This window comes from Calidris pugnax, unplaced genomic scaffold, assembly GCF_001431845.1.
Source record: "Calidris pugnax isolate Ruff unplaced genomic scaffold, ASM143184v1 scaffold44, whole genome shotgun sequence".
NCBI classification, from domain to species: Eukaryota; Metazoa; Chordata; class Aves; order Charadriiformes; family Scolopacidae; genus Calidris; species Calidris pugnax.
The window spans coordinates 35,215,370-35,241,895 of NW_015094506.1; the positions used below are offsets into that span (position 1 = coordinate 35,215,370).

The 26,526-nt window shown below is 39.7% G+C and overlaps 1 protein-coding gene across 1 annotated transcript in view; it reads right to left on the minus strand.

The window, feature by feature from the left end:
- SLC13A1 (solute carrier family 13 (sodium/sulfate symporter), member 1) overlaps positions 1-26,526 on the minus strand; it is a 60,802-nt gene that overhangs the window by 10,621 nt on the left and 23,655 nt on the right. The window contains exons 2-11 of the mRNA XM_014963242.1: positions 17,969-18,102; positions 15,991-16,119; positions 15,130-15,266; positions 11,293-11,480; positions 10,554-10,611; positions 10,398-10,464; positions 9,727-9,890; positions 5,066-5,185; positions 3,760-3,858; positions 3,569-3,670 (exon numbers count right to left, since the gene is read on the minus strand). Of these exons, the coding sequence (XP_014818728.1) occupies positions 3,569-3,670; positions 3,760-3,858; positions 5,066-5,185; positions 9,727-9,890; positions 10,398-10,464; positions 10,554-10,611; positions 11,293-11,480; positions 15,130-15,266; positions 15,991-16,119; positions 17,969-18,067 (1,163 nt within the window). The 5' untranslated portion in view covers positions 18,068-18,102. The remainder of the gene's footprint in view (positions 1-3,568; positions 3,671-3,759; positions 3,859-5,065; positions 5,186-9,726; positions 9,891-10,397; positions 10,465-10,553; positions 10,612-11,292; positions 11,481-15,129; positions 15,267-15,990; positions 16,120-17,968; positions 18,103-26,526) is intronic.

Below are 26,526 nucleotides of genomic sequence, written 5' to 3' on the forward strand. Positions count from 1 at the left end.
AGAAAAGGGCTGTGGGCAAAAGTACATAGTGCCCTTGTATTGGAAGTAAAGAAAAGAATAAACCATACTGAAAAAAGAAAGAATACACTCAGGCAATAATCTGAGGCAGCGTGAGGGAAGCCCACCTTGCATACATCAGCTGTAATCAACTGAAGCCCGGTGTTGAACTTTCTGGTTTTTATGAGGTTCATAAAGTTCTGGCCAAAGGCCAACTTCAAACTCCTCTAACTGAAGCTAATACCCTACAGCCTGGAATCAAGCCAGAACATGGAAGGAAACTGCTGTAACAGAAATGATGTGTAATCCTCTGCTGTCAACAGATGGGGAGGAAACAGGCGGTTTTACCTTGTGCTGCTCTCTGTAGTGTTATACAACACTTATTAAAGCGTCCCGCTGTCTGCCTCCAGAGGGAGTTAATGGGGCTCAGGGAAGGACTGTAAAGAATTAGTCTTTAATAGATTCACAAATTTTTCTTAAGGAAAATTAACAGGTAAACGTAGTGTATGGTTGAAAGGTATCTGATAATGCTACTTAAAAATGAGCTCTACACAATACTGATACAGCATAAATGTGGATCAAAAGTTGGCTAACATTTAAAAAAGGAGCCCTTAAAAAGCAGGGAGGTATCCTCATTAAATACCAACATTTCTGCTGGAATTTAAAAAGATAAATAAATCAGTGTCTGTGTTTTAAAGGGATATTCAGTAACTTGTGAGGATGCATGCAAGAGGCTGAGAACATGAACACAGGTAGTGAGAGTGGTGAAAATTTGTCAAGCAAAACTAAGCATTCCATGTTGTTTGTCAAAAGAAAGCTTGTAATAGGATGTAATCAGATAAAGATATCTTTTATATATTTTATATATTTGTATCTTTTTTTATACCATATAATCAGATAAGTATAACCTTAAAGCACCTTTCACAGAAAAGTTTTTAATCCAGCAGGAAAGACAAAACCAGATGGCTAGAAGATATACTCAGACAGAAAACAAGGTGCGAGTTTGTCTTGTTTAGTTTGGCAACAGAGATTGCTATCCACCAGGACAGACTATCAAGGAAAGGGATAAATTCCAAAATCTGAAGATCCTGTGCTTTGTCACCCTGAAATCAGGCCTGGTTGCTTTCTGGGTATTCACATTCTAGCAAAATAAATTTACACCAGGATACAGAGAACTGTGTAGCTCTTCTGGTCTTCAGCATGTCAGAAAAAATGACCTGAGGGTTCTTCTGGTTTAAGATTCTGGGAGTGCTGTGAATCATACCTAATAAGACCCACGCACTGGCCATGGATGGTCTCAAGTTTATTTATAGTTCTGACATTGCAGTTATTCCTTAGGACAAAGATCATCTGTACAGGTGATAAAATTCCCTGAGGCTGGCTTGAGACTGTGGGAGAATGTCCCGTGCAAAATAAGTACTATCGGGTTTCTGATAAGAAATCAGATTTCTATGGGCAGAGAATATTTCCTTACAGCTGTTTCCTGTAACATAAACATGTTGTGTTGTCTGAGGAGTGTTGTGCACATGCCTATCAGTCTATGTAAATCCAAAACACTGAATGATTTTGTACACAGAGGCACTGGGGAACACCCGCATAAGAGATATAACCTGCAATTAGTGCACTGATAGAAGCTGCTTGGACATAACGGTGATGACCGCAGTGTAACCATTGACAGAACCACAGTTCTTGGGTTTTGAGTTCTTTTTCCTGTTTGCTTCTCTGTCTTCTTTAAAGAAGATGGCTCACTCCCAGCTGTACCTCTGTTGGCTCCTTGCCCCACTCATGTGTCTTGGCTGGTAAGTTTTCTGTTGTCCAGGAAAGCAAAAACCCAACTGCCTGGTTTTATGTCAATTAATGCAATTGATTGATAAATTAAAGCTGTCTAGAAATAGGTGAGGGCAGAATATTCTCTTCCTTTAAAAGTTTTGTTAGGGAGTAATACAAGCTTTGTCTCTCTTCAGGTTACCTCACCCAAATTATAACATGATTCAGCCTAATGTGACATGACACGTGCTTGCATTCCCTTCCAAGGAAAATATTAGAGGACATCCACAAAGGAACATCCCAATGCAGAACTTGCAAACACAGTTATTATGAGAGTATTCTACTTTTCTCTGCCAGTGAACAAAATCCTCAGAAAACAGCAAACAGACAACTTTAAATAAAAAAACGGGGATCTTTGGACTGAAATAACCCATTTGAGCCATAAGTCCCAAATTTGAAATATTGTTTACAATGTCTGTTTTTCAGTATCAGATGTATCTTGTTAAACGGTGCTGGATGAGCACTGAATGTTAATGTGAAGCAGAAAGAGAAACAAAGCCAGCCTGATTGCTTAGCTGACTGATTACTTGATTAGGTCAACACTCCGAAACCCCTTCAAGAATACGACATTTCATATGAGACAATGATCATCAGCTCTGCTGCTGTTATAGGGGGAAAAGGTGTTCTTTTGCAATTCTTTAGATAATGAAAACATAATTTAAAAAAATTTTAGTTTTTACTTTACTTTTTAATGCTATGTTTTACTCAAAATTTTTTGCTTTGCACTTTAAATCTTCAAAGGTCTACAATTCATTCTTGTAATATCTCCTACCAGACTTTCTGGCAGAGTACTGGGGGGTGTGTGTGTGTGTGTGCCTGAATGGTGGGAGTATATTTAAAGAAAGGAGGCATGATGGATGTATGTTCACGTGTCATTTATGACACACTTAAAGGAAAACAAAATGGGAAATTACCATCCAAGTCCAACACTGGCCTTTGACCCACCCAGTGATAAATGTTAAATCCAAAAGGGCCCAAATAGCACAAAGTCCTGCTCCTCCCAATCCTGCAACTACTCCCTGGTAATTGAGCGCAAAACTCAGACCTTTATCACAGAACAGAAGTGAAATTACAGTAATTACAGCAAAACAACAGGAGATATCACAGCATTCTAAGTTCCTGAAGAGGAACTGATTTCTTAGGGAAAAAAGTGTAGGTGATCCTGGGGAAGGGACTGAAAACCAAGCTGCAGCTGAAGGCAAAAAAAAGTAATTGTTCCACGATAGATCCTGGCATTTTGGTGGTTAGTTGAACTGTGACATTAAGAGAGTTATGTATTAACAGATAGTAATTTATAACATTAATTAGGGCTGTCAAAGCAGGGGGTGTTGGCCAGTATGGATACAAGTGCAGAAGCCACTATAGTTTGTAGATCAAAAAATTCTAACCAAAGATTTATTCTTGAACTTGTAGATTTAATGAGGAAGTAGGATGCTGTAACATCAATCATTATGCATTGTCCCTCATTGGATCAAGTTTAAAAACTAGGCATAAATCCTCTTAGGAGGCACTGTATTTTATCCTGTAATGGGTTTATCACATTTCAGATATTGCACACATACATCTTTGAAATTGCTGGAGTTTACCTCTTCTGTATACACTACAAAGGCTTTCAACAATTTCAGCCTGGAATATTTGGAAGGGTTGAAACTATTTTTTTATTTTTTTTTTAATTGAGAAGAAAAGAAGGTATGTAGCTAAGGTACAGTACAGTTCTCATTGGTGTACTAAAAAGATTACTTACTTTGGGAAAAGTGAAGACCATCCTGGGATGAAGCCAGGGTCTCTGGTGAACCACAACAGGGTCATTAGAATGAATAGGACAAGTGTAACAATTTCTGGGTAGCTATAGCAGAAACAGAATGGGTTATACATTTTCCTGAATTTGCACTTGGATATACTCACTCTAGTTTGCAGACCCATAGTTTGACATACCTTATTGATCCAAGCTTCTTGTATTCATCCCGAATCACCTGTGCTGAGGCCTCTTCTCTAGCTGTTTTCTTCTTGCCACACTTGAACATGTTTTTAAAACTGGAATGTAAATCAGCAATATTGAACAATGAATTAACTGTGTATACAGGAAAAAAAAAAAAAAAGCCTAACTTTTCCAGTCACCAATAACACTTTACCAAAGTAAAATTTTCACTTTAAAATACAGTATCTCCCATTCAATTATCACACACCAAGCCGAGCATATTGGAATTAATTGACAAAGCTCAATGGGAGATTGGCAGAGGCAGCAACAAAATGTGTGCTGTTATTGTCTAGCTCATTTGCCCAGAAAGGATGAAACTTCAATCATGGGAACTAATTGAAACAATCAAATACATGACCTGGCTATTTAATGAAAGTCATCTATGACTTTGCTTTACTTTGTTTTGTAATGAAAAAGATGTGTATCTCATGAGTAGCCTGCAAACTGATTGGCAGGCTATTTGGTACGAGCTAGGTTTTCATCCTGGATTAAGACCTTTATGTAGTATTAAAAAGAACATTAATGAAACAATCAAGAAAAATGAAACAGTAACTGTTCACATAAGGAGTGGTAAGTGTAGGATTATTTTAAATCTGCTGAAGAGTAGAGAGTCTCACTTTTCATCTCTTGGCCCTTACATGGCCATGTAATTGTGGAAGACAGGTGTGCCCATTGTTATCTCTGGCAGAGGTTAGTGAACTCATGAGGAGCAAGGTTCTGAAGAATCAGCCCAAAAGAAGTATTGTCCCCTAAAAAACTTTAAAAGCACAAGCTCTGGGGGAGAAAAACCTTTCATACCAACACATACAAATTTTGGAAAAGTTGAAGTTTTTTACTTCACATTTACAAACATAATCATCCAGTTTATAACACAGATATTGCTCAAGTATTCAAGCCAATCCCTTCAGTGAAGGGCAACGCCCTGTTTATAGATGTTCCAGTATTAGACCAAACTGTGAAAAATTTCAATATTCTTCTGTCTTGCACACATGCACTGTTTGATGATGATGTCTGTATATTCTAAGGGAATATCATAATTTGTAGTATGGACTTTTCACTTTGGGCTGAGTAGTCAAGGATCCTTATTTTAGAAAATTCTTGTCCCATCCAGAGACTCATCCATATTAATCAAGGACACAAAATCACTGTTGCTGCATTATCTTCCTATTGAGCCTGTTAAATTTAGATGCAATATTTACTCCTGCTACAAAATCTCTCTTACATCATCAGCATTTAGTTTTATTGATTATAAAATTTACTTACTCAAACCCAAGGAAAAGCCACTGGAGCCAGACCCAGGAGAGCACCAGAATAATAACTGTGATGGGGATGGAAAGGATAAACCAGGATCCAAAATTGATGCACTGGCAACCTGGGTAACGTCTGGATAAAAGTAAAAAACTGTTCAGTTGAGCTTTGCAAAGGAATGAAGACTTGTAAGAAGTGCCAGAAAACGCTGCTGCAAGAGGATGCTTCTGGCTGGCAGCTGATTTCAGCAGGAGGTGGCCTCTGGTGTTCTCTTCCTCATCCTCCCATCCTGTTCCCGATGATTGTGACCCCTACAGGAACCAGCTGTGCCAGTTACTTGGGCACTGGATCAGCAACAGGTCTGGGGATCTGACACTGATCTAGACGTGTCTGACCTGAGTTCAGGAGGCAAGGAAGGGCCACTCACGATGTTAAGGACCATTAGGACTACAAAGAAACAGAACTTGAAGAAAAGCAGTTCTTTGAGAGGAGATTTCAGCACAAGAAAATATACTGAAATGAAGAGGTTCCAATGAACTTGGAAGACAACAGTGGAGACAATATTGAGACTTGCATTATTAAGCTTCCATAAGGGATTCAAAACTGATTAGAAACAAAATTATTACTAATTTCCAGGAAAAGCAGAAATGTTCATTTGCTAGGTGGATTGTCTCTCCAGTCATCCTGTCTCCTTGAAGCTGTCTGAATCTACTGTTTAGATGCTGGTCATTCAACCAGAACTCTCCCTGCCATGTACATTTAAGAATAGGAGCAATAGGCTTTGTTTTTCTGAAAGAAATTAATTTGAAGTTGAACAAGATAGATGCCAGACAGGCAAAAAGGTCAGGTAAATGGATCCTGTTTTTCAATTTACTTTATGAACAGAAGTTATTCTTCCTTTGAACTCCTCTGGCTTTACTGGGAGAGCTTCTAATGCTAAGTCAGAAAATTCTAGTTTCTTTGAACAACCTTCCTCCTTGATGCAAAAATCAGATGGAAGGGAAATAACAAATCCAGGCAAAGGCTGTAATTCCAGTTCCAATATTTCTGATTATTGGCTAATCTTTTGTGTTTCAGGCCTTGTTAGAAGAAAAAGGAATTCTGATGGTCACATAGATCTTTGAGGCAGTAAATGTTTATTATAAATGCTTTCTCAAGTATTGTGCAAATTTTAGAATTGATCTATATTTTTTACAATGATTGCATATATAGCTATTAAAGCATCAGCTGAAACTGAACTAGAACTGCTACTCCTTGAGGAGAATTGCTACTCCTTGAGGTGATACTCTCATTGCATCTAATTGCAACTATACATAGTGATGAGAGTGCAAATGGAACAAGAACAGGCATTGTGCTATTATAATTATATATAATTTATTAATTACATGGCTATTTGGCTTTTATTATGCAATCAGCCACATCAATTTTTGAATGTACAAATTCCAAGATAGGAAAAAAGTGGCATCATCATCATAATGACTTAGCATTTTACCACTTGCAAAAGTGTTCATGATCTTCTTTCTTGAATTATGTGAGATACTTCCTTATTGAGCAACAAGACAAGCTCTTGAAAACTTTATACTGAAGAGTCAATCCCTTTATAAAAAGTTAATTTATTGTGGTCAGATTTCAACAGGGCTGAATATCTATGTAACTGTTTCTAGTAATCTTAATATTAAAATCAGCTATTCTTCATCTCCAGAGAAAATATTCCTTGGGTAGACTGGATAGTCAAATTAAATTATTTGAAAAATTATCTATTATATAGTTTTAGTTGGATTATCTGCTTTTCTTGAACTATCTGCTACAGGTCTTGCCTGAGACAAGAATGAACAGGACACAATGAACTTTTTTCTGGACCTATTTCCTTTGGAAATTGAAAAAGTGTGATTGGTTTTAATAACCCGTATTTTACAGTGATTCAGTACCAATAGCAACAAACTCTTTCCAGCAAATGCTACAAACACCAATAAATTTGGCTCATAGAATGAATCCAGATAAGATTATTGCATTTATGACTTTAATAAAAGTGCTTAGGTTGAAAATAATGTTACGTTGGCAAAATTTGTTTCTGGAAGGTCAAAGTTGGTTATCAGAATAGGACTGAGGAAACTGAGTAACTCATCAGTGACCCTGAATGAAAGGCTGCATTGTAGGATTTATTTTTTCTCAAGCACCTTAGGGAGAACTCCTATGAGTTTTCTCCACGACCCGCTGTTGTCTGGTAACCCATCCTCTCTCTAACCTCTCCACAGCCTTTCCCTCACCTCCGAGTGCAGCTGCCTGTGCTCCTACAATCCTTGGCCCTGCTGTGAACCTTGGTTTTCAGCACTGAATAAACTGTTTTGTGTGGGAAAGAGCTGTGAGAAAGTCTCCACAGCTATGTAAGATTAAGTAGGTAAAACTGCAGATGTGATATAACTGATATGGGGATCTGCAGCAGCTTGAGGGATTCAAGATTAAAAACACCAATATGGAAAGAGATAAAATAAAATAAAAAATAAATAAAACATGGAGAATAAATATGGAGTCAGAAGAAAGGCACTCAGCATCATCAAGGATCTGTTCTAGGGAGCAGTGAGAAACAACCCAACTCACCCTCATTGATGCTTCCCTGGCCAGTAAAGTCTTCTGGGTATCTTATGGGCAGTGTGAGCAGACTAATCCTTAGCCTACTAACTGACAATGTCTGCTTAGTGTCTTAGCCAAAACTTTTTTTTCTTCTTTTTATTTTTTTTTTCTGCAGTAGTCTATATTCTAGACCCTATGTTGTAGTGTCCTTTTACATACAATTAAAGAATGAATAGAGTTGACCCTGAGAGGGTAAGTGACAAATGTGTCTTGAAAAGGAGCCCTTATGGAAGCTGATCTCACTGACAGAGATGCTTCTGCCCTCTTGATCACAGCAAAATTTCTTTTCCTAAATGATCAGCAGGCTGAGAATTCCCAGCAACATACAGGCTCCAGTGCTAACACAGATACACTACCTTCATCTTCATGCGACAAATGAAAAAACAGGAAGGAGAGAACAGTAAACACTGATTCCAGCTTATTTAATACTAAAATCAGAACGATATAAGGAATATGGAATTTCACAGTGCCATTTTAAGTGTTTTATCACTGAGCGGGAAAACCAGGAATATGCTGTATGTACAGCTTTTTTGCTGCATTATCCTCCTTCAAATGCTTATGATACATGAAGGTAGACTGCAAAGGTGTCCAAGTAATGCTAACAGGCTAATTCCCACTTCAGACAGGGCATAAATACAAACGAAGCCTCTAAGGAGAAGGGGAGCAAGGCAGTTAAAAATATTTGCACAGTTAGGTGGTAGATTCAGCCTAAGTTAAGGATTAGTCTCAGTGGTTGTGTAAAGATTAAGCAAAATCCTGGTGGGGTATAAAACTGGATTACACCTGCAGCACTCCATGCACAGCCCGTGCTCCTAGCAGAGGGTGAAGACCCAGTGAGAGGGCAACAATCTGCTTATGCATTCTTGAAGAGATTGTTAACAGCTAAGACAAACTGAAAAACCAGCTGCAGGCCAGTTCTCTTCAAGTTTTCTACAACAGCAGGGAAATGAACAAGAACAGTTCTTACCCCTAGTAATCAATCTGAATTCTTCTAGGCGCTTGAGTGTGAAGCCTGCTTGAACCAGAAATGCTTATGTGTCTGGAAGTTTAAGCCTGAAGGACTTATAATGTCATAGTCTGCCCTGTGTAGTTCTTTGGCCCCAGTAACAGGCAATCTGTTATAATTTCCATACTGTTTCCATTGTTGCTATTCTCTTAGCACAGGCTGGTTTATCGACTGCATCACTTCAGTTTTCTATAGCAGCATGCTGAAGCCAAACTTAATCCATTCATGAAACACAGGTTGGAAGAAAATCTATCACCATTTTGCCATAGGCAGTACAGAATAGTGGGCAGAGGGTAGTGGAAGGATTATATCTTACTTTGCCATTTTAAAATTGGAGTAGGAATGTTTCTGGCAACGAGTAGTTTGTAGAACAAAAAAAAAGTTCAGCAAGAACTATTGGGTTTTCAAAAACTTTGGAATGAAATCTGCCAATTTTCTTTTCAAAGTGGTTCTACTTAGAAAAGAAAAGGAATATTAAATAATGTTTTTAATAATCTCAAACCAATATGTCCTGTTGAATGCAAAATTTGAGACTGGTTTGAAAGTATTCACATTTTCTTTGACTAATGGACCTAAATTTGTCATTTCACAATGTACTATCTTCCTGAAAGTCTCCTGATGCACTTTGCTAAGCAGACCTGAACGTAGCTCCTGCTGTACTTAGAAATGAATAGCAGTCCTTTAAGGCCAGATAGTGTCTGTCATATTCAGGCTAAGTAGTGTCTTCCTCCTCAGAAAAGCCTACCTTTTTCCATGCATCTGTGCGAAGAGTAAAGTATTACTTAACCAAATAATAGTCGTCTTTTTCATGTATTGAGTGATCACTTATAGCCTTTTCCAGTGTAAGACAAATACAACCATGCAATTTCATTTTACCTCCTTAGCAAAAAATAACAAAAAGGAAGTAATAGAATCAAATAATATCAAATCAAAGAGTTAGGATTTTAATGCATTTTTGGGGAGCCATGTGGGAGCTCAAGAAAGAACAGTTAAAATTCTGGATTAAGAAGAACAAAAATAATTCAATATGGTCTCTTACGTATTGAAGTGCTCAGCAAAAATCAGATTAGTTGACGTTCCTGTGATTGTGGTCAGCCCTCCAATGGTAGCAGAATAAGCAACACATAAGCACATCACTTTAAAAACCCCACTGTATTTGTCCTCTCTGCTTTTTCTCCTTGTTTCAGCAGGTGGTAGGTTTTCCTTAGAAAGAATATACACCAATTAATATATAAGAAAGGCTCATCATCAAGCACAAAAACAGGATTCAAGGATGTCCCAGAACAGCCAGAGAATTTGGTGGCAATATAGCCATGTGTTGTGTGATCTGCATTGCTGTTACAGTGGTACTATGATTATTCATTCAAAGGAGAAGAGTGGAAAGTCAAATCCTGAAGTCCTTTGTCTGAGCTGTCTCAGTCTCCACACAGGAGCTTCCTTTAGCTGTACTGATATATATATATACTCCTGATATATAGAGTTTGTTCTCTGGTGAGGTTGGTTTAACTTTCATATAATACACTGGAAGCACAAAACCACTAATGAAATAACTAAATATGCAAACTGGATGTGTACGTGTATCTACACATATGTATCTTAATCACATGAATTCATTGCTGGCTGTGCATTGTTAGGTGTTGCATAGGAGTGAGACTTAGGTTAAACACACATTACCTGCACTTAAAAAAAAAAAAAAGTCATCTTAGGTACCTGTTCCTTGTCTTTTTCATTTTCCTTTTCAGTTGTGCACACAATAACACTCACATCATTGTCATATCTGGAAAAACAAAGGTATATATTGTAATAATCAGGTATTCTATTTAGAGAATTTTTTAGAGCAGAATTTAGTAAAGGAATAACTATTACCCATTAACTTGTTTTTCTTTCTCTTTCCAGTCACTGCTTTGACATTCTCCTACATTTTCTGTAAGATATTGGTGGAAAGACAGATAAGTATTTAAGGGAGCAAAACTGGAAAGGCTCCATCAGCACGTCCCATTTCATGCAACCACTTCCCATCATTCCATGAATACATTTACAAGTGCCAGTCTTAAAAACAGCTAAGTTGTGCTGTACTCCTTCATGGCTCCTATTCCCCAAAGTCTTACTTTTTTATTGATGAGAAATCCATTCCTAATTTACAATCCAGCTGTGTACATAACTAATTTAAATTCATTTGTTCTCCCGGCATTACCCCAACAAGCTTAATGATCTCTTTTCTCTTGCTAGTATTTAACTCCTAGTGTATTTGTAGCCTGTAGTCATATTTCTTTTCAGACTTCATTTTACTAGGCTGAACAAGCCAGCCTCTTCCTCTTCCTCTTCCTCTTCCTCTTCTCTTCATTGAGTTCCCACCACCCTGCCACGGGCAGGGACACCTCCAAGTAGACCAGATTGCTCAAAGCCCCATCTAGCCTGACCTTGAGCTCTTCCAGGGATGGGGCATCCACAACTTCTCTGGGCAACCCAATCCAGTGCCTCACCACCCTCACCACAATGAAGCACGTAATGATAATATTTCCCTAGGCATTCAACTTTATTTCATGTCATATCTATCCTGCTGCAGAGTGAAGGTGGGCAAAGAAAGACTGCACTGCATGCCTACCGTCTAGCTCCAGTGCGGGGTTGGTGGAGCCATTAGAGCAAGACATCTCCAGTGCATCAGCTTCTGTTTCAGCTCTGATGATCTGCTGAGCTACAGCCTCTACAATTGGCATCACCATGGCAGCAGCAGAGGTGTTGCTGAGCCACATTGACAAGAACGCACAGCTAACCATGAAACCCAGTGTAAGCCTGAAACAGGAGAGAAGAGTTTGTGACTGATATAGCAACACCTCCTATCATTGCTCTATTTAATATAAATGGAAAGGTTTTTCAACAGAAAGCTTGCATGTAGGAAACACTCAAAATTTAAAGGTTGTACTGAAAATTTAAAGCTTACAATTGACCTCTGAAGACGTTTATGAATTAAAATCACCTTGATCAAAGACACTGAAAAGACACACAGATTTTAGAGTTAAAGGTTCAAATATGTTATAAATCAAAAAGGAAGCAATAATGTCATTCATTTAGTGGCTAGCCCAGCCTAAACCTTGACAGATTATTTGCAGATTGATACTGTAGTTGAATCATCTTTGAAGAGCACCATGCATGTCACAAGTTCAAATGAAAATTAAAATGGCTGTACTGCTAATGCTATTAATCCTGTATTGTACAAGCTAGATCAAAACCCTGGACGTATCACTTAGGCTGTAAGTCCTTTAGGAACAAATATTAGCAATTCAGTAGGTAGCACTTAGCTTGGTTCTTAATCAGCACCCCGAAACAGGCATAGGGATTACTTGGGCTTCAATAAACATCATATTTGATGCTAAATGGGAAAGTGAAGGTTATTACAAAGTTTTAGTCTGGTCTTAGCACAGCTTGTGCTAAGTTTACTACCAAATAGGAATTGTATCTGTGCAATTCCTGATTGAACAGATGCAATGCACTCAATTGCATCAGTGACTGGAGTGATTCTAGTTTTACACTAAAAAACTCAAATATTCCATGTTGCATCTGATGAAGCTGGACGGTAATTTTAGAATACAGACCACATTGTCATTTTTAATGCATCTTTTGATGTTGTAAATGAGAGTAGTCCTCTTCACTCCCTGTCCCAAGGTGTTGCCAGTGTTATTAAACACCTTCTATGCATCACCACTGTGAGGAAACAACTGTGAGTGAAGGGACTGTGGTGTTACAGTAAAGCCCATTAACTTTATGTAGTTTTTGATTAAGTCCTCAGATGGAAGTTGGAGAAGACTTGGGCTTTCAGGAGAAATTTTTATGCAGAAAATATTGGTCATACTGAGCACACTGAATAAGAATGTTCACATTATAGAGAAATATAATTTCAGTACAACTTGCATGAGGTTTTAAACTCAAAGCAAATGAAGACATTCACTAACGTGTCTCAAAACTGTTCATCATAAATTTCCAGCATCTGATGGACTGATGGTCAGGTGACCATTTAGTACAATGTGGTGCAATCTAATGAGTGATTCTAAAATTGATTTTAAAAATAATAAAATATATCCTAATCTGTTCAGTCCCAGTTTTTCTGCATTATTCTCCCTATGCTATTGTTAAAAAATAATCTTCATGGAACATTGGATAATAACTTCTGTCACATTTACCTATAATCGGTCTTTTATTACTCATCTAGTCCTTGCAGGTTGCACAGACATATTCATATTTCCCTGTTAGTCTGTAGACCAGACTGCATAGCTCAAATGACAGGACTTCTTTAGGAAGTCATAGAATCATAGAATCATTTAGATTGGAAAAAACCCTTAACATCATCAAGTCCAACCTTTAACCTAGCATTGACAAATCTACCACTAAGTACCACATCTATATGTCTTTTAAATACCTCCAGGGATGGTGACTCAAACACTTCCCTGGGTATCCTGTTCCAATGCTTTATAACCCTTTCTGTGAAGAAATTTTTCCTAATATCCAAGCAGCCCCCTCGCCTGGTGCAACTTGAGGCCATTTCCTCTTGTCCTATTGCTTGTTACCTGGGAGAAGGGACTGACCCCCACCTCGCTACACCCTCCTTTCAGGCAGTTGTAGAGAGCAATAAGGTCTCCCCTCAGCCGCCTTTTCTCCAAGCTGAACAACTCCAGTTCCCTCAGCTGCTCCTCAGAAGAGTTGTGCTCCAGACCCTTCATCAGCTTTGATGCCCATCTTTGGATGTGCTGCGGCACGTCAATATCTTTTTTTGTAGTGAGGGGCCCAAACCTGAACACAGTATTTGAGATGGGACCTCACCGCTGCTGAGTACAGGGGGACAATCACTTCCTTAGTCCTGCTGGCCACACTATTTCTGATACAAGCCAGTTTCTCCAGAAGAATGCAGAATCCATCAGACTCCTGCTACCCTACTTCCACTGCTTCATTACCCATGTCCTCTAATGCAGAAACTGCCTGCAGTGATATCTGTACCTTGTCTGGATGAAGCTCCAGTGTGCACAGGCCAGCTGGGAACTCCTGCTAGCAGAGGAGGAGGGCTCTGCACAGAGAACAGCGTGCCTCACTTTGCAGTGGGCACAGCTAACGAGCAACAGATGCTGAGAGGTGGGAGGATCCTCTCCCTCACAGATCATCTTATCATAATCTTATCATCCTCTTGCCATGATTGGGAAATGTGACAGGGCTGAAATAGTTATGAGGAATACTGCTTCCTCAGCGTTACAAGGTGGGCTGTGTGAAGTTGCTCTAGGTATCCTCAGCAGCTGTCTGCGGGTTTCTGCGTCCACAGCAAATTCCCCAGCAGTGTTCGGCTTAGCACACCATCCACTCATGTTCTCCCTTTCAAGATTTCAGCCAAAAGGTGAGGATTTAGGAGTGATCAAAAAAAAAGAGAAGTTGAAATAACTAAAACTGCATAGCTCATGAATACAGCTAAAGATAAAAGGGAAACAGTTGAACGAGAATATAAGGAACATTTTGTCAAAGAGAAAAGCTACAGACCACCAAAAGATGCACTCAAAATCAGAATACATGCAATATTTAAAATTAAGACAGAAAAATAACTGAGGAATAGAAGTAATCCAGCATTTTTATGAGGTGTTATTAGGTCATCTAAGAGGCATCTTTTTTCTTAGACCGGGGTTTCTGTTTTTCTGACTTTTTACTTCCCGTCACTGTCTGTTTCCTGACAAGGAGTTATAAGCATAATGCATTCTGGAAAACCAGACTTGGTCTACAGATCTTATCTGCAGCCTTACTGGTATGCTGAGTGATGAATCTGTGGGCCCAAAGCTTTTCTGTAAGTTTGTGAAACAAGCAAAGAGAAGAGCTTTCACTTCGTAAGAGACATGCTGATAGTGCATGAATAGAGAGTGTGAGATTTCATTTCCCTCATCACATCATCCAGCTGGCGAAGTTCCTATTCCTTTCATATTTTCTTCATAAGTAGACAAAGAAGAAAACATAAATAAAGACATTGGCTTAATGTGTTTTTCCTTTCCCACCACATCTTTAATCTTATGACCGTATTTAGACTATTCTTGTGTTTTTAGGAAGTGTCCAGAATTTTGCAAAAAGTATTGAAACATGAATTAATAATAAGTATAGCACAGATTTTCAGTTGTAGTCGTTAGGTATGTAATATACTGCCATAATTAAGAAACAGGACCCTTATGTTATTAAAAAATTCATCAGATTTTTTGTTCAGAAGGTTCCTTATTATGAACAGAATCACTATAGGGAAATTTCAATTAGGATTTCAGCAAAATAATCAAGTGTCACTTAAAAATCAATCACATCTTCTACTTTGTTTCAGTAGAAAATAAAGGTTGGACTTCTACTACAGAAAAAGTAGTAGGCAATGAGTTCTGGAATACATAGCTTTCCACAAGTGATATTGCCTTCAAGACATTTTTTTAGCACATACCATGCAGGGTTGACACCCACCAGCATCACCATTCTTAAAGCCACTCTTTTGTGGAAATTCCATTTTTCTATTGATGTTGCCAAACAAATTACTCCAATCAGAAGCAGGTGAAAGTCTTTAAAATAAGCAGATGCCACCTGAAATAAAAACAAAAAATATTTTGGTAACTAAATGATGGTGTTCTGTTAGTATTTGGCATTATCAGGTTAATGAAAAAAAAAATTCATTAAGGATATATATTGAAATAGATATCAAGAAATAGTTTGGGCTTAAATTTAGACTGTTCATTTCATTGAAACTGATAATTTCATTTAACCAAATGATACAAGAATAACTGCACTAAAGCCCATAGTGTTAAAATAAAAAGAAAAATTAACGCTTATGATATGAACAACCTAAGATAATCAGTCACATCTCACATATGAACTAAATTACCAATTAAATGCTGCTTTTATAAATTTATCAATCCATCCAACAGATAAAAGAACAACTTTAAATATAGACTTAGAGTATGATGATCTGTGGTGTTCTCTATTTGACATGAAGATGTATACTCAGCATTTTGCACATGGGGTCTTTAGTGTGTCATCTCACTTCTGTAATGTTAAGGATATTTTATATCTGTCTAGCACTTTCCCATCGACTGGCATCTAAGGGCTGAATCACAATCTGGAGAAAAATATTAAAGAAATATGAACAAGTCCTGAGGACAAAGCATGCAAGCAAACCTTGAAGCAGACCCACTGTGATTGGCACTCAGCAAAACCCCGGATTAGTCCATCAGGTGTTAACATTATGTGGTTCTTTCTTTGGAGATTTTATCATTGAAATCCATATGATAGAGAGGAAAAAAAGGGTTACCTCCTTGGATTGCATTATACCAAACAACGGGAACATAAAGGCAGGGAGTAAAGCTGAAACACCCAGCGGCAAAGCTTCTGTGAGCCAGAAGATGGCAACTACAAACAACGTGTATGCACATTCTGCTGCCTAGAACACAAAAGGCATCAACAAAAATATGAGTGGATCATCCAGGAAAAGAATCACAACTGCAAAAAACCCAGCTATGTCTGTAAAGAGATTTTCCCCACCTGGAACTTGTGTGAGTCAAGGGACCTGAATGTAGGCTACTTATTGTCTGGTATTGATAATTCTGCTAAAATATGAAACGTTGTTTTGTTTTATGTTTTGGTTTTGTTTTGTTTTGTTTTGTTTTTTTTTAAAGACATAGTAAAATTACTTAAATTCTACCACTTATGAAACCTGGAAAAAAAGTCAGCTGTCTTTTCCTTCAAGCACAATTAATCACACAGGTCATTCTGGAGCATTCTCAGACCAGGAATTAACATAACTCACATGCATGCTGCAGCTGCAAGCAAACCTTTAAACCTCTAGGAGCAGTGGCAGTCAACAATAGGCAAAATTTTGTCTCTCTTATATTCAATGAAATTTTGTCATCAGCATCAAAAAGGCAAGGATATAATCTAATATAAAATGCATTGTGCAAGACTGACAAGAAACACAGTTGTTTTTAAGACTGTAATTTTAGTGTCTTTTATTTAACTGGAAAACAGGATGTTTTTTCAGTTTTTTTCAGGAGAATTTACTTCACTGCTGACTGTAAAATGCATCCACAGCCAAATATAATGAGGTGAAGTGAGCCTAGCTTCTTCTAGAATCCTAGAAACCTCTTTTGTGTAGTTTTGATTTATATTTTTGCTCTTGAGGAAAATGTTTAGATATTTTAACGCCACTGGTTAGGGCATGAAACTACTCAACAGCAGCAGATTTTGAGGTTTGTATTGGGAAAGAAATAACTTAATGAAGTGGCTCTGGGAACCTCTGACTGGAAAACAACAATGTTAAATCCAATTCTGTCAGCTATGGCTAACATTTATTTTTTGGGAGAAGCTTGTGTTATGTATGAAACAATTTGATAGTGTCAATTCATTTATCACCTAACAAATGTTCATCTCACTTAAGTCCTACCACATCAAGAATTTCTCAAGGATTTCCTCTGAGTGAGGAAATTGAAATATTGAAGTTGTGACATGAGACAGTGTGAAGCGTGTTGCTTTGTAACCACTATCTGTCTGAGATGCGAGGACTTCTGAGCTAGACTTTCATGCACCGTTACACACAATAAGTGTGATGCATGTGTGATAATACATCACAGAAGAATTCCATTTCATTGTGCTGACATCAGAGCTATACCAAATAGAATCATTAATGAAATTTTTAGATAGCTGATTCATCAACCTGGAGTTTTCACAAGAGTCACTGAATGCCAAGAGAATTTATTCCAAGTAAAATAAAACTATGTTCTGCCATAATATTTGCTCTATTTAGGAACCAGAAGGAATTTCTCAGATCATTGATTGAAGTCATTTGCTATCAGACAACACAATATATGATGAACTTAAAAAAATCCTTCATCAAATAAAAAGGTAATTGCAGCTGTCATCCTGCCAATTCATCTTCATTGCCAATCATACAGAGCTGTTTAAAAGTGGCCAAAATGTAATAGTAAGGACAGGATTGTCAATGCAGTCTACATAATGTTAAAGGAGAAAAACATTTCCTGAACAAGAAAACAAATATATAACTCAGAACTTCATGCAGTCAGCACAGAATATTACATTAAAGCTGTTGTCTTCTCTAGATTTCTGCGCAAATAATCTGAGTTCACAAAAAAAAATAAAATATCCAAAATGCAAACATCATGAAGTCACTCAAAGTCCCTTCCAACTGACGCCATTCTGTAATTCTGAAAAGATCTGAGAATCTCAGACTTCATACACCCATGCAAAAAGATTACCTCTCAAAACAGATCACTTACTTTGGTTTTGATGATAAGTGGAAGTGGAAGTAAAAGCAGTGGGGTGAGGACAATGAGCAGGAACCTTCGGTAAGCTAGGAGGTAGCTAAGAATCTTCATGGTCGATGGCTGGTAGATGAATGTTTCTGCAGAAACTGACAAAAAATAGATCTGACTTTAAATAGCTGACTCTGATTAATATTTTTCCAAGCTATCACCTTTAGCCATTGCTAAAGCAGGCCAGTAAAGCAAGTTAAAATTAAATCTTGGTCTTTATTGTTTTAGTGAGTTTATTAACAGTAGGTTGATAAGATAAGTGTTCATCATAAACCAAGGCTAGATGTCAGCTTCCTCATGACTTTCTCTTCCTGGCCTTCCTCATAACAAGTTCATGTAATTAGAGCAGGTTTTAGACAACTAGATAAGCACAAATTTCAGGTGCTTTACCAGTCACTGTTGGCTTCAGGAGGAAATCAAAATGTCTAATATACATAAAATATGTGTTAAAAACCAATTATGGCATTATGTGAAAACACATGCAAGACCATTTTAGTGAACCGCACTAAAAATTCTTGATCTCCATCTGTGGAGATATTAAAAAATTGATAGGACAAGGTCCTGAGCAACCTGACCTAGTTCTGAACTTTGCACTGCTTTGAACAAAATGTTGGACTAGATGATCTGCAGAAGTCCCTTCCAGCCTTAATCTTTCTATTGATTCTATCTGTCTAGAATTTGAAATGCATGAGAAAAACAAATTATTTTTTCTGTCTTGGTTGGCTGTGAGTGTATGATAGTTCATTTTCTCTTCTCATGTAGGAACAGGGTAAGATATTCCATGTACATCATATAAAGTCCTAAGGAAGGCTAAGAGTAGGAGAGGTTTTGAGTCAAAAGTAAAAAATAAATAAACCCTTTTGCTTGAATTTTCCTGTTTTCAATAAAAGAAAACTTCGCACAGACTTTGTAATACAACAGAATAGCATCAAACAAAGAAGAGGAAAAGTCAGGAAAGAGGCTGTACACTATCTGTGGGTGAAGATCAAAAGGGAAAAGAACACAATGTCTCATGCTCAGGATCTTACATGAAGCAGAAAATTGGAAAAGGAGACAGATGAAGGAGTCTTTGAGCTACCATCAGAACCATCCAAAGGTCAGGTAATAAGGTAGATTTTTACTATCCGTATAACTTTTTGGTTATAAGGATCCCATGTGTCAGGGCACAGACAAACCAAGTGTTTGCCAGTGATTGCAGATAAAGTTTTGGTTTCAGGAAGGTAGAACTTTGGTTTTACTAAGAAAGCAATATTTCAAATCTAACTAACAGGAAGGAATTGACTGAAAACCCAAATGTGGGAAATAATTTGGGGACGAAAGTAATAATGAAATAACAGCCTATACTACTGCACAGAAAGAACTGGGAAAACAGTTCCAATACAACCTAGGGGGTGGAGATTGAAACCTCCTCAGAAGATAATGTAAGGGATAAAGAAGCTCAAGTGAACTGTTAGCTTTTGAAAGTGGCTATTCTAAATATATAATGACAAACCTGGTTTAAAGAGTTCAGAGACAGTGAGCAGAGCAGAACAAAATGGTGTATGCATCAGGTAAGCTTCAAATATCCAAAAAATGAAAAAATAATTTTATGACATCTGGAAAAATTGGCACGTGTCTGAGAGCTGCTATAAAGGAATAACAAAAATATAGATGAATACATTCAGGAAGATTGTGACGTGAAGTGTATTTCAGTTGGAGACGTCAAAGCAAATTTTCACAAAAGTCTCATGAGTAAGAAGAAAAGAGAGAAGAGTAGAGGGATTTAGTAACAGAAGGGATGACAAACTGCAGACAATGCTGAAGTAGTCAGCACTTTCTTAGCTTGAGTCTTCACAAAGGTAAATGGCAGCCAATTCTCTAATGAAATTAATTTTAACATGGAAAAGGGAATGTACTATGGGCACAATGCTGGTGGGAGTGCAGACTATTTAGATTTAATATATGTATTCAAGGCAATAGTTCCAGATGAAATCCACCCATAATTCATGGGTGAGAATTAATGCAGTAATCTGAGAAATATTTTAGAATATATTTGAATATATTCTGATGTGCCATATATTTGAAAAACTGTGAAGGATTACAAGTTCCTAGAAAATTGGTCAGGCATACATGGAGATGAAATAGGCTGATATGTCACTTGAACCCAACCTAATTTTCTTATTTTATGGGGCAACTAACTTAGTGATTGAAGGCATAAAATATATGCATTTTATTTGATTTTATTATACTTTTTAGGAGAACTAGGAGCAATACAGAACTAAGTGTGGAAGAAATGCTCTACGTGAAATTATGATTGGGTGCACAATTGGTAAAAAATGTTGTTCTTTTTAAAAATGTTGCAAATGTTTCAAATTCATACTTAGAAGATATTTCAAATTAGTTCCTTAAGGGCTCTATTCTGATCAATTTTCTAGCCCATATTTTCATTAGCAGTTTGTACGATAAACTAGCAATGGGCAGAACAAAGATAATACCTTCTAGCTGATATAAGACCATAAAGGCTGTTTTTCTTCAGCATTCTCAGATCACCATGGCTATAGCAAAATACTGTGTGGAGGTAGACGTACACATTTCAGAAAGAAAGAGAATAGGGAAAGAGAGTTCCAGTGCTAATCCAAGTGTATTAGTGCTGATCAGACAGTAAAAACTGGCCTGCAGAATTAGCATGGAAATTATCAAGCTTGCCTGTGGGGCCCTGATCGGAGACCTGCAGTCAGCCACCAGAGATGGCCAGGGTGAAACTAAGAATTAAAAGGAAGAGGTTTCCTTCCAAACTTATACTGAGATGTTTCTAGAGCAGTCAAGCTTTTGCAGGTAACCTGAAAGTGGATAGACACAGATAGATAGATAAATAGATAGATACATAGATAGATAGATAGAGGCTCGGCTACATAACTGTATTGGGTCTGATTGAGATGGAGTTAATTTTCCCTGTAGCAACCCTCATAGTGCTGTGCTTTTTGTTGGTAGCTGCAAAGATGCTGGTAGCACACCAGTGTTTTGGCTACTGCTGAGCACTGTTCTGCACAGTATCAAGGCTGTCTCACCAGCTTTCCTCCCTCACCAGTAGGCTGGGGCTAGGCAAGATCTTGGGAGGGCACATAGCCAGGACAGCTGACCCAAAGTGGCCAAAGGGATATTCCATACCATATGACATCTGCACAGCAGTAAAAGCTAAGAGAAAGGAGAAGGAGGGGTTGCAAAGTTATGTAGGGAAAAGATTAGAAAGGCCAAAGTCCAGCTTGAACTGAACCTGGCCTTGGATGTTAAAAACAACAAGAAATTCTATAAATATATAGTAGCAAGAGGAGGACTCGGGACAGCCTCCATCCATTATTAGATATGGGAGGCAATATAGTGACAAAGGATGAGGAGAAGGCTGAGGTACTGAATGCCTTTTTTGCCTCAGTCTTTAGTAATGGAGTAGGGTGTCCCCTGAGTACCCAGACCCCTGAGCTGGCAGATAAGGGCAGGGAGCAGAATGAAGCCCCTGTAATCCAAAGGGAAGTGGTGAGGGACCTGCTCCAGCACCTAGACACAAACAAGTCTATGGCCCCAGATGGGATTCACCCGAGGGTACTGAGGGAGCTGGTGGAAGTGCTTGTGGAGCCACTCCCCATCATTTACCAGCAGTCCTGGCAAAATGGGGAGGTCCCAACCGTCTGGTGCCTAGCAAATGTGATGCCCATCCACAAGAAGGGTCGGAAGGATGATCCGGGGAACTACAGGCCTGTCAGTCTGACCTCGGTGCCTGGGAAGGTCATGGAACAGATCATCCTGAGTGCCATTATGCAGTGCATGAAGAACGCCCAGGTGATCAGGCCCAGCCAGCATGGGTTCACGAGGGGCAGGTCCTGCTTGACAAACCTGATCTCCTTCTATGACAAAGTGACCCATTTTCTGGATGAAGGAAAGGCTGTGGATATTGTTTACCTGGACTTTAGCAAGGCCTTTGACACAGTCTTCCACAGTATCCTCCTGGAGAAACTGGCTGCTCATGGCTTAGATGGGTATATTCTCCACTGGGTTAAAAACTGGCTGGAGGCCGGGCCCAGAGAGTGGTGGTGAATGGAGTCAAATCCAGTTGGCAACCAGTCATGAGTGGTGTCCCACAGGGCTTGGTACTAGGGCCAATTCTCTTTAACATCTTTACAATGATCTGGACGAGGGGATCGAGTGCACCCTCAGTAAGTTCGCAGACGACACCAAGTTAGGTGTCAGTGTTGATCTGCTGGAGGGTAGAAAGGTCTTGCAGAGGGATATGGACAGGCTGGATCAATGGGCTCAGACCAACAGGGTGAGTTTCAATAAAGCCAAGTGCCAGGTCCTGCACGTGGGTCACAACAACCTCCTGCAGCACTACAGGCTTGGGGAAGGATGGCTGGAGAGCTGCCTGTCAGAAAAGGACCTGGGGGTGTTGGTTGACCGTCGGCTGAACATGAGCCTGCAGTGTGCCCAGGTGGCCAAGAAGGCCAACAGCATCCTGGCCTGTATCAGGAACAGCGTGGTGAGTAGGACCCAAGAGGTGATCATTCCCCTGTACTCGGCACTGGTGAGGCCTCACCTCAAGTACTGTGTCCAGTTTTGGGCCCCTTACCATAAAAAAGACATTGAGGTGCTGGAGCGGATCCAGAGAAGGGCAACAAAGCTGGTGAGGGGTCTGGAGCACAAGTCTTACGAGGAGAGGCTGAGGGAGCTGGGGTTGTTCAGTCTGAAGTAGAGGAGGCTGAGGGGAGACCTTATCGCGCTCTATAACTACCTGAAGGGGGGGTGTAGAGAAGCGGGGGTCGGTCGTCTCCCAAGTCACAGGAGATAGGACAAGGGGAAATGGCCTCAAGTTCCGCCAGGGGAGGTTAAGATTGGATATTAGGAAAAATTTCTTCACGGAAAGGGTTATCCAGCATTGGAATAGGCTGCCTGGGGAAGTGGTTGTGTTCCAAAGCAACTGCTATGTGTACTGAAGTCCTACTTACTGAGAAGTGTCTGGACATCACCTGCTGAGGGGTAGTAGAGAATAAATGTTTTGTTTTCCTTTAGGCCCATGTGTAGCATTTGCTTTTGTTTTATTAAACTGCCTTTATCTTGAACCATGAGGTTTTTTCTAGCTAATTTTCTCCCCACCTCCTACTGAAAAGGAGAGTGATAGACCTGCTTGGTGAGCACCTGGCATCCAGCCAAGATCAACCCACCACAGTCCTTTTTGGTACCCAACGAGGAGCATGAGACAAAGGCAGTTTTGTATAATGCATGCTATAGATATAGTAGTTATGAAGTGGCAAGCTCCTGTGAGGGTCACAGAGTTTCTTGGCTGCACTGCTTATCTCTTTATTTTGCTGAGCTTGGGAACATGCTAGTACAAATGATGTCTACGTGCTTTGCCCTGGTATCAATGGCCTTGCTCTGCTGGGGGATCTGTCTTGTGGAGAGGATGAAGGAACACATCACCTTCTTCCTATCTGGGACTGATGTGGATGGTTTTATTATGCAGGTTCCCAAGGTCCTTGTTCACCCTTACATAAGTTGTTTAATACTACTAATTAACACTGATAGCATATTATAGGGTTTGTGGAACCTGGTGTCATCCTGATGTAAGAGAAGACTGCTTTTAGGTGAGGCAATGCTGAAACGTGCTCTGAGGCAGCTGGTCCCTGGGTGGCAGGGTGTGTAGAAGGATTTGGGCAGGTTCCTATGGTGGTTATCACCCCTTATAACCTGGGACTTTACACCTGAACAGACAAGCAACCCTGGTAAACTGACAATGACCTTCTACATGATAGAAGGGTGTCTTGTCTACCCCAGTGAAAACCAGCAGCTTCTAGCAATATACTGGGGCCTGGCCTGTGCCTATCGAGCCACAGTTCAGTACTCTCGGAGAACTGTGGTTGAAGCAGGCACCCGAACACCAACAACAGCTACAGTAACTGTCCCAGTAGTGAAAAAGAAACAGTGGACAAGGAAAAGAGTGGATCCATATCATCAATTAGTAAGGGAGGAGGAAGAAAAGGAAAGGTTTGATCAAGAAGCTGGTCCTTTGACAAAGAAATTGGAGGAAGGAGTGAGAGATTTCAGAGGAAGCAGAAACAGTCTGGTCCCTAACCTCATGAGAACTTTGAGAAGTTTGGAAAGATCACGGCTGCCAGTCAGGTGAGGGGATTGTTGCCTGGCTGCCCTGATGCTGTGGTAATGGGGCTGACAGTCAACAATTGGAAGGTAAGGAAGCCCAACAGCTGGATCTCCTTCCTAGAAATGGGGGGACTGAGAGAGGAATTGGAAAAAAGACAGCAATTTCTAATTTCTGGAAACAGCTCCTTTTAAGTGTGAGGGCAAGATATTCATTCAAGGAAGATCTTATAAACTCCCAAGGAAAGTGGACTACTGCAGATGAAGGAATCTGGTACCTGAGAGAATTAGTGCTGGAGGTCATCTACAGTGATCTAGACTGTCTCCAGACATCCAGAGGTTGTCCTCTGCACACAGGCCATGTGGAGGAAGGTGCCTCAGCATTGTATTCTAACATCTTGGCAGCACTGTATTGCCTGGATACGGGTACATCGGCTGTGGAGAGAGTGTCTTCTTGGCTCCAAAACATCAAAGAAAATCTCTGTACCTCCTCATCCCTACAGCTGTGAGGGAAATAAATCAGTCCTCTCCTGCCCCAGACAGGGGTGTGCATTCTGCTTCTTCCTGCATGACCAGGAGGATGACATGAGGAAGTGGGATGGTGAACCTGCCTTTAAGCTGAAAGCCCATGTACACAAACTGAGAGGGAAGATAGCTGTTAAGAAAGGGTCACCCAAGAAAGATGTCAGCTTAGCTGCTGTAGAGACAAAAAAGACAATCAGTGATATCCCAGACATAGAAGAACTGAGATGACCTCCTTTGATCCTGGTGAGGGGACTTCTGGTCTGCTGCTGCAAGAATCAGACACTAAATACTCTGACCAGAGGCAGGAATAGACGGTCCTTGCCTTCGGCCAGGAGGAGGAAAGGGATGACTGGGCATATCGAACTGTGTGGGTTTGATGGCCTGGCACATCAGACCCACAGAACTATAAGGCTTTGGTAGACAGTGGTGCACGGGGTATGCTGGTACCACCAAGGTATAGAGGCATAGAACCCCTATGGATCTCTGGAGTGACAGGGAGACGCCAAGAATTGTCTGTATTGCATGCTGAAGTGAGCTTAACAGGGGACAAAGTGGGAAAAGTGCTCCATTGTGACCAGCCCAGAGGCCCCTTGTAACCTTGACATAGACTACCTCAGGATAGGGTACTTCAAAGTCCTGAAGGGGTAGCGATGGGCTTTAGGTGTAGCCACTATGAACACAGACAAGATCAAGCAGCTGTCTACCCTGCCTGGCCTCTTGGAAGATCCCTTAATTGGGGAATTGCTGTGAGTTGAAGGAGGGTAGTGATGAAGCGTCTTGGTGGGCACCTGGCATCCAGCCAAGGTCAATGCACCACAATTATGAATTTCTAGTACAGTAAGATTAGTGGAGGAAGGCTTTCCTAGACGCCATGGAATTTGGCACAAAACTTTCCTTATAGGCAGGAACCAGGAACAAGCAAAAGTATGGAAGACTGCCTACAGGGACCTTAAACATACATGTGCTTGTGAAGAGGAAAGGGCTTCTAATATGAAGTACTACTGAATGATGAGGGGAAAAAATGGTAAATTCAGTTTGAAAAACAAGGATGTGTTTACAACAGGGGATAAAATAGAAAATAGGTAAAGTTTGTAGGAAGAATATTTTTCATTATACCAGCCACTGCCAGCTGATCTGGGTCAGTATTGATCCCTCACTCCCTCACCTTCTTGCAATGCTTCATTAATTTTTGTTATGCCTTGAGTTAGCCGTGGACAACTTCTGTGCATTTTCTCAGTAGCTGAATGGAGTTTTGTAGTTCATCTTTCCAGACCTCAGGAAAGCCTGGGAGGATAATCCTTTTATGCTGAAACTTTGTCCACATATCTGTGTTTGCAACTTGGCTGAGGGCTACTATTTCTCTTTCATACCTGAAGAATGGTTCTTGTGTTCAGAAACTCATGTGTGGGGCAACGCAATAGAATAAGTGTTTGAGAAAGGAAAAAAAAAATCAGAGTCTTCCAAAAGCTGACTTTGCCATAAACCAAAGCAAGATCCAAGGACTTGCATGGCAGATACAGCTATGCGGAATAAAATGAGAACATGGGTATCAACACATCCCGATAGCTATGATCAATAAGATAACAGTCATGCCCCCACTGGTTAGCACAAAAGAAACCCAAACCTTCCTAGGCATTATGGGATTCGGGGGAATGCATATTCCGGGTTACAGTCAGCTTGTGAGTCCTCTCTGTTGAGTGACCAAAAAGAACTATTTTGACTGAGGCCCTGAGTAACAACAAACTGTTGAAAGAATCAAACAGCAAATAGTTCATGCAGTAGCCAATGGTCCAGTCCAGACAGGACCCGATGTAAAAAATGTTATCTGAGCTGTAGCTGATGGGGAGCACGACCTCAACTGGAACCTCTGGCATAAA